Here is an 8234-nt window from a genome sequence, read left to right as displayed (position 1 = left end):
AGCCCTCTGCTCACACAGCTAACTGTCCTGCTCAGTAACTAAAACCATGTACCCACGGTTGCTGGCTGCTCTTTGAAAAGTTATATTTAGAGTGCTGACTCATTCAACAAAATATTCCTGGGAGTGAGGACTTTCACCCTATTACATTTAATTTTATATTTTTAACTGGGTGAACTGCCTTTTTCAAAGGGCTAAGCTTAATGCTACTTGTTCAGTAAATCTCATTTTTTAATCAGTAAGGTCAGGACACCTCAGTCAACATGTCCAGCTATGAATGATTTTTATTTGAGTAATGCTAAAAAAGATGCAGGACATAAAAGAGGACTGCAACCAGCTCAGGCCAGAGTCCTGACTACTGACAGTGTTAGTGTGCCATCTGTTGGATTCACAGACAATTGCAGTTGTGTTATCAGAATCAGGGAAGAGCCATACACTGGGACACTATCCATCACAACTGACCATTTATCCCCATTTAGAATCTAAACATTAAAGATAATTTGCCCTGGCTATGTGTTGACAACAAATGACTCAGTCGGTGCCTAAAACTGCTATTATTATTGAAGTTGTTTAGAAATACTGAAAGTGTATTTTCCCACCATTTTATTTTTAAAGGCCCTGTTGTTGTTTTAGGCTAGATCAGAAGCAAATCAAGCGGTCAAGTCTTTGGTTTCCCATAGAATAAAACAAAGATGCAGTAAAAGACCTGATTTCTTTCTTATTCTGATTCTTTACAGGAGAGATGAAAATAATTGCCAAACATGGTCAAAGTAAAGGCTACAAGACCATCTTCAAGCAGCTTGATGTTCCTATGGCCACATCTAGTAAAATTATTAAGTTCAAGGTCCATGGGAAAACTGACCCATGATTTGTAAAGAGGGATAAAAATGTCAGCTTTCAGGTTCATTTAGATTTGTTGGTTTGGAATTTAATGATCAGTAACTGAATCATGTAGGAAATACTCAAAGCCAGATACATCTCTTAGGCTGTCAGGTTGTTTTTGTTGGGCCCCTGCTGAACCCCCCCCCCCCCCCCCCCCCCCAATTATATGCGAATATTTGCTACTTTCCCAATTTTCTGATAGTAAGCTCTTTGCATTGACTTTTGGTCAGACAAAATAATCTGAATACACTAACTTGGGCTTCCTAGAACAATAATGGGCTTTTAGGATGAACATTGCTGTTTTATTTTTAATTTTACACATTGAAAAATGAATTGATTATTTAAAAAATAATTGTCAGACTTACTAATGTTTTGTCCAGCCTTGCACCAGTTACACCAGTCTGCACAATCACAGTACCCATTGATAAAAATCAACATATCTAAAATGAATGAGAGTGAAGAAATTCCCTACGTGAATTACAAAAATCATAAGTGTGTCCTGTATTTTACTCAAACGTTTTATACTTATATTTTTTCCGGTGAGGGAGAGACGTGTGTGTGTGTGTGTGTGTGGGGGGGGGGGGGGGGGGGGGGGGGGGGAGGGTTCCGTGTGGGCGGGGCTGACCCGGTAATGGGGCGGGGCAGTGGAGAGGTCAAAGTTGAATGCATTTTGTCTTTTGTGCTAAGCAGAAGAGTGGAGTCAGATCGAACAGCGGTGTCTCTTCCCTCTTCCCCGGATCCTTTTAAAACTCCCTCCCGAACCTCTCCCCTTCTACCCTTGCCACCCTACCCACCCCCTGAACACACTTCAAGGGACGGTTCGGGTAAGACTGCCAGAAATTTGCCTTTGTTTTTTTTATCCTCTTCCAGAGTGAAGGACAGGGATAACTCAGTGTGCCTCAGCGCGTTCCGTAGGCCGCGGGATCCGACTATTCCCCGGAATAGACGATGCTAACGCTAGCGAGCTGGATGGAAAATTACCGAACTGTATTCAGCCTGATGGCCGATCCAGAGTTAGCTACTAGCCGCTAGTTGCTGTGCTTCAAGTGTGTTTTACAAATGGGCTGACTAAACATTACGGCAGTCAAGTTATTTAAAATTTTAGGTAGAAATGTTATAGTGCTAGCTAACTAAGCCTTCAGTTCTTGCTTGCGTGACTAGCTGTGCTGCTATTTCCAAAATAGGATTTGCGATGTTAACGTTATCATGTGAGCCTTCTGTTGCTACTATCAATGCACACTCGACACAAACTTGTTATAATACAGATTTATTAACGTGTATTTAGGCCCTGAAATAAAACGACAAGTAATGTCGCCACAGCTGTTTAATGCCAGTGAATAGACATTACCGCAGGGAGACAGTGGGTCATTGTGCTAACGTGAATGAGTGGACCCGGGCCAGTGTGATGTGAATTACTGGACTGAAGCGTCTCATTCTTTCGAAGTGGCTAGCTAACGTTATTAAACTACAGTACAAACCTACAAGATGTTAACTGCCTTCATCACTTCACTGATCTGTACTGACAACAGCCGTATAGTAAACAAGGCTTTCTTCTGAGATGTCCTCATGGTTTTCAGGAACTACATTTGTCTCTGATGGTCACATTTTCCACTCTGTTTCAGACATTCAGCCAGTGACCAAAGACTCACTTTGTCGGCCAGTTTTGTGTCTGGATTGAGCTGCTGCAATGGACTCGAGTCTGGTTGAAGGAGGACTTAATGTCACCTTAACCATCAGGCTACTCATGCATGGGAAGGTGAGTGTGGCTGCATGTGATGTTTGACAACAAGTTTAAAATCTAAACCCACTCTTAAGTCTGCATTAATTCATTCATAGTCACCTACACTCACTGTAGGCACAGTTAAATGAAAGCAAACACTCCAGATTCTTGGTGACCATGAAGAATACATTTATTGCTTCAACGTGTATTTTGTTCTCTTCTGTAGGAGGTTGGAAGCATCATTGGCAAGGTAAGTTTGTTTTTACTGCCAGAGTGATGCTATCTTACAACTTGCCCCTTGATGTGTTTTGTAAATATTGCGTACTTCTGGTTTCCTTGCAGAAAGGAGAGTCAGTTAAGAAGATGAGAGAGGAGGTAAGATGTTTCTCTTTAACATATGGGCAAACAAGGAGACATGTTTATCACTTCAGTGATGTTGACTCATGCATCGCATGATAACACTGCAACTCATTTGATATTTCCTGTTTTGTTTCACTGTCCTTGTAGAGCGGTGCTCGCATCAACATCTCAGAGGGCAACTGTCCGGAGAGGATCATAACCCTCGCGGGACCCACAACCTCCATTTTCAAAGCCTTCTCCATGATCATTGAGAAACTGGAGGAGGTTAGAGTTGCTCGCACCATCTTACAAGAAATGCATTATAGCAGCAGATTTGAAACGTTCAGGGGCTCACTGTTTTCTGGTCCTGCCACTTTCCCTATAGGACATCAGCACCTCAATGACTAACAGTACGGCCACCAGCAAACCGCCAGTCACTATGCGCCTCGTTGTGCCTGCCAGCCAGTGTGGCTCACTCATTGGCAAGGGTGGCTGCAAGATCAAGGAAATCAGAGAGGTTTGTCACCATGTTTCTTTCTTTTTGAAATGTTTTGAACTTGTCTCTTATCCCTGACATGTCCATTGTAACCATTGTTGTACATGTTTGTTTTCTCCACAGTCAGCAGGAGCTCAGGTACAAGTAGCAGGGGACATGTTGCCCAACTCAACAGAGCGTGCCATCACCGTTGCAGGGACCCCACAGTCCATAATTGAGTGTGTCAAGCAGATCTGTGTTGTCATGCTCGAGGTACAGACACTGTTTATTGTCGTTTTACTCTGTTGCATTGAATCTTTTTGATTCTCTTTATGATTTATTGTTTTGTGTGATACTGTTGATGTTGCTTCAATAGTCATTGGTGAAAACTTCTCTTTTCTCAGTCTCCACCGAAGGGAGTGACCATCCCATATAGACCCAAACCCTCAGGCTCTCCTGTCATCTTTGCAGGTGGTCAGGTAAACAACGAAAGCATTTGTTTGTTCTTCTAGATAGGTCGCTGCTATTTATTTACTGGCCTGAAATTTTCCACTGTATTTGTTGAAAGATTTTCCCACTTCTTCCAAAAGCAGTTCTGGTCAAAGGAATTAAATTATACACGGGCTGTCGTTCTAGTAGTGGGTGTGCTGTCTGAATCGTGGCCTGGCTTTGTTCTCATAGCACCCCAAGGACAGAGGACTGACAGATATTGGAGCACAGTGTGTGTGACACTGCCACACCCTCTTAAGTGCTGTTCTCTCCTTGCAGGCATACGCTGTCCAAGGGCAGCACGCCATTCCACAGCCTGATGTAAGTGAAGGGCCCTCTGTAAGTGATCCAATATATTTGCAACTTCGGTCCTGGGAAGCCATGCCACCTTCTTATTTCATTCCTTTGACTCTTTTTTTTCCCCAACCACCACTGCTTGATTAGAAACACCCATTTAGTAGTTCTAAAGATTGTAGAGTGAAATGCTAACATCAACATTTTTATTGAAACTTTAGGCTAAATCATGGGTCCCATGTTCCATTTCACATTTTCCTCTCATCATCACAATAACCACTTACAAAAGGGAAATGATTACAAAATTTCAGCTTTGATGCGTCCTTTCAAAGTTTTCCTCACTCGTCGTTTCTGTCTGTTTGTGTTTGTTTGCTCTCCATGTCTTTTCCCGTGTTGTTTCAAAAGCTCACCAAACTTCACCAGCTGGCCATGCAGCAGAGCCCCTTCCCCATTGCACATAGCAACCAGGGCTTCCAGGGTAGGTGGACAGATTGAACGAGGGAATGGGATATCTGTAGATTTGTAATAATCCACTTAGTCAACACTCTCATGGGGTTTCTTTGCATTTCTTCAGCTGGGATGGATGCCTCTGCACAAACTGGCTCTCATGAGCTGACCATTCCAAACGATGTAAGTCACATTTATCTCCTCTTGCTTATTTACTGGTTTTCTCAGCTTGCATTATTTGCATAGTGGGATTGAAGTTGTTGATGTACTCTCACATTTTCTTCTTCTTTCAGCTCATTGGCTGCATCATCGGCCGTCAGGGCGCAAAGATCAATGAGATCCGTCAGATGTCAGGGGCTCAGATCAAGATTGCCAATCCTGTGGAGGGCTCCACTGACAGACAGGTCACCATCACTGGCTCCCATGCCAGTATCAGCCTGGCTGAGTACCTGATCAATGCTCGGTAAGAAAGAGCCTGTAGGCTACTGCAGCACATCCATCACCCAGCATCAAGCCGACAGCAACACAGCAGTGTTTTAGGTTTTGTTTGCTTTATCTAGAATGCAGTTTGTCAGCTTCAATGTGATGGTACAGAGAATTTACAGGGGGTTCAGTATTCACTGGATAATGCCATAATAAGCTTCTTCTTCTTTTCTTTTCTTATAAGCTTCTTGGTTTCTTGTTTTTTCTCATCATGTGTCCATTCAGATAGCAAGTCACAAACTTTCATGAGTGCCCTCATTATTATTAATAATAGAAGATAAGATGTTCTAGTTCCTCCAAAATAAAATTGGTCAAAGCTGTCTTTGCATCAGACTATCATTAGTCAGCTTTTACTGGTCACTTAATGGCAGGGAAGCAGACTTTTGTCTGGTGCTGGAAATCGTTGACTATAAAAAATGATGTAGCCAATAATTACATTGCCTTTCTTAAAACTGTAAAATGTAAACAATTAAAACTTGAAGTCCCATTTGGGAAAAGTAGGTAGCTTTTAAGTACACCTATAGTAAACTTCATGTTAAGCCTTATTGATTAGAATGTTTTATCGCCATTATTTAAATTGTTTTTCATTTAATCATTGTTTTCACTGGACACTGTTTTCACTTTTCAATTTAGTCTTTTTCTAACTGTTGTTTTATCTGTTCTATTGGTTTTATAACTTTGAATTGCACCTGTGTGACAGGTACTATATAAAATAATGTGATTTTTACCAGAGCATCAGACAGCTCAGTTTTTACAGACCATTAGTCATATTTTGGACAAGATAAGAAATGTGTGGAAAAAAATTCTTGCACCTCAGGATTTAAATTCATCGTCACATGCAGGTGTTTCATGATAGTCAAAGGTATTCTGTGGGAAAATTGCCAACTTGTGTAACTCAACAACAGAAACAGCAGCTCTTCACCCACATGGACTCTTGTTTGAATGATCAGCAGGATTTAAGACAGTTGCATTGATTTTTGCTATGCAGCTGTCAAAGTGATGTTCTCATTTTCAATGCAACAACACATCAAGCCGCATGTTGCTATCTAAATACTTAGTTTGCTGTATTTTTAAGTCAGCACTACATTTTTCTGTTTTTTTTTTGTACACCTCAGGCTGTCTTCTGAAGCTACTGGACTTGCAGCCAACTGACATGGAGGATCTTCATCAGCACCTAACGTAACCCCTCTCCCTACTTTTTACCAAGAGGTCCCTTATTGAACTTAATGCAAAAACCAAGTACTATAAACTCACTGTTTTCTCCTCTGCTTTGGTTAGACACCTACTCAGTTGTAATTACACCATCATCATGATATTGGTATTTTATTTATTTATTATGTTTTTAAATTCCCTTTGCATATAGTTTTTAAAGACTTCCTTCTGTTGTATTTTTTTTCCTCTTATTTTGCTGTATATCTGTATGATCTTCTTGATATAGGTAAAACGTTTTAGAAAAATCTGAAAAGGCATAAATAATGTTTTTCTTATGTCAGATTTTTCTTAGAAAATGTAAAAATGAAGAAAAAAAGACACAATAACATTATAGATGGACTGTTCTTTCCCTTCCTTTTAAATATCTATTTATATTTATTTAATACACAGCTCCTTGTAAGAGTAGAATTCATTGATATTTGCCATCTTCTGTTTGAAGCTGTACTTCCTGAATGAGGAATTGTGGTTTTAACGGGTTTCAGTGGATGTAAATGATCTCCAGTTGAAGATGTATGCAGGAACAACCTTTTAGTCGGAAGGTAATTTATCCCTTGTCAAGTGTGGGTTCAAAGGAGAATTTTAAGCTACATTATGTCTCACTTCTAATTTGCTGAGTAATTGTTTTGTGTCATTCCTGTGTTTCCATCCGTTTTATTTCTTGATCAGGACTTTTTGAGCATTGTTGTGTATTGGATTCTGATAAGGGTGGGTGGGCCTTGGTGACTAGGAGTGGGCCTGAATGAGAGGAAAATATTTTCTTTTCTCTGAAATTACTAAGACCATGGTGATGATGATGATGATGATGATAATAATAACATTGAAATGTTTGTTTTAAATAGAGAAAATATTTTTTTTAACTGCAGGGCTGGGGAATGCTGCAAGGGGCAAAACTACAAGACATATTGGTCTTTATAAGTATATTATGCTGAGGTATTAAATTATGATTAACTAGAAGGAGAATTATAGAATTAACACTAGTTTCCTGCTATCCTTTTTTGCCTGGGTCAGATTTTATTTTTTATTATTCTTTGCAGGATGAAGAAACTCACGTTTTTGTGCACGTTTTCAAACTATTGTAGATCTGGGTGCAATTAAATTGTTGAAGAAATGAAATGCAGAAATAAAAAAAAGATGTGAAATGCTTAAACAATCGTTGGACATCCTTATGTTATGAAGTTTACTTACCCGTATTCATAATGGCAGCTGACCGTTATTAACCTGTTATCAGTGTCCTCATAAGAAAAGATATAAGAAAAGTCATAATCCATTAATAACAACAGTGTTTGGGTTGCCAGGTTGTCTTCCAGCATGACACTTTGCTCGCACTTACATTCATTAGGGACACCCCTCCGACCCAGAACGTCTGCAGTTATAAATGTTAATAAGTCATTAACAAAGGGTTCCATCTTTCTCACTTTCTATTAAGTCACCTTGTTTTAGGTTATAGATGTTAGTATGACATTAATAATGGAGTTTTCAATTTGTAATAAGCCATCATCAAAAGTAAGTCACCTGTAAATATTAATGAATCATTAATAAAGGGTTCTACAATAATTCATCAGGTCTGTAGTTATAAATGTTAATTTGCTCTTTTTCAGGAGATAAGTGGTCAAACAGTCCATTGGTGGGAAAGGATTAATGAGTCAAAGAGTTGGCTAAAAAGACAAAAGTGTCATGCTGAAGGAGGATTTTCCACCACCAAAAATTGTTCTTATTAATAAATGGTGTATGAAGGATTAGTAAATGATTTATCAAATAGTAATAAAACAATTAGTTACAGCTAATAAACTCTTTATAAATTGTTTCTCATCAGAAAGTTTTGCTGATTTATTAATCCAAAAACATGATCCTGTCCCTTTTTTTTTCAAACTAGGGACAAGTGTGAAAGGGCAAATT

At 39.5% G+C, this 8234-nt stretch overlaps 1 protein-coding gene across 2 annotated transcripts; it reads left to right on the top strand.

Moving 5' to 3' along the window:
- The first annotated feature begins 1566 nt into the window (after positions 1-1566).
- LOC121195265 (poly(rC)-binding protein 2-like) lies at positions 1567-7485 on the top strand. 2 transcript variants are annotated; one of them, XM_041058622.1, is made up of 13 exons: positions 1567-1703; positions 2502-2635; positions 2826-2849; positions 2942-2974; positions 3107-3223; positions 3324-3455; positions 3558-3686; positions 3818-3892; positions 4182-4223; positions 4602-4674; positions 4771-4826; positions 4937-5106; positions 6242-7485. In XM_041058622.1, exons 2-13 carry the CDS (start codon positions 2567-2569, stop codon positions 6276-6278), a joined length of 957 nt encoding a protein of 318 aa, XP_040914556.1. In that variant the 5' UTR covers positions 1567-1703; positions 2502-2566; the 3' UTR covers positions 6279-7485. The 2 variants fall into 2 exon arrangements, with proteins under 2 accessions (XP_040914556.1, XP_040914547.1); XM_041058613.1 differs by having other exon boundaries at positions 4182-4241.
- The last annotated feature ends 749 nt before the right edge of the window (positions 7486-8234 follow it).

Source organism: Toxotes jaculatrix, chromosome 2 (assembly GCF_017976425.1).
Source record: "Toxotes jaculatrix isolate fToxJac2 chromosome 2, fToxJac2.pri, whole genome shotgun sequence".
Taxonomy (NCBI): Eukaryota; Metazoa; Chordata; class Actinopteri; family Toxotidae; genus Toxotes; species Toxotes jaculatrix.
This window is presented reverse-complemented; position numbering and strand designations above follow the sequence as displayed.

Coding starts and splice junctions, on each gene's coding strand:
- LOC121195265 (XM_041058613.1), top strand. CDS start 2,567: ATGGACTCGAGTCTGGTTGAAGGAGGACTTAATGTCACCTTAACCATC. Junction 3,224..3,323: donor TCATTGAGAAACTGGAGGAG/GTTAGAGTTGCT, acceptor CTTTCCCTATAG/GACATCAGCACCTCAATGAC. Junction 5,107..6,241: donor GAGTACCTGATCAATGCTCG/GTAAGAAAGAGC, acceptor TGTACACCTCAG/GCTGTCTTCTGAAGCTACTG.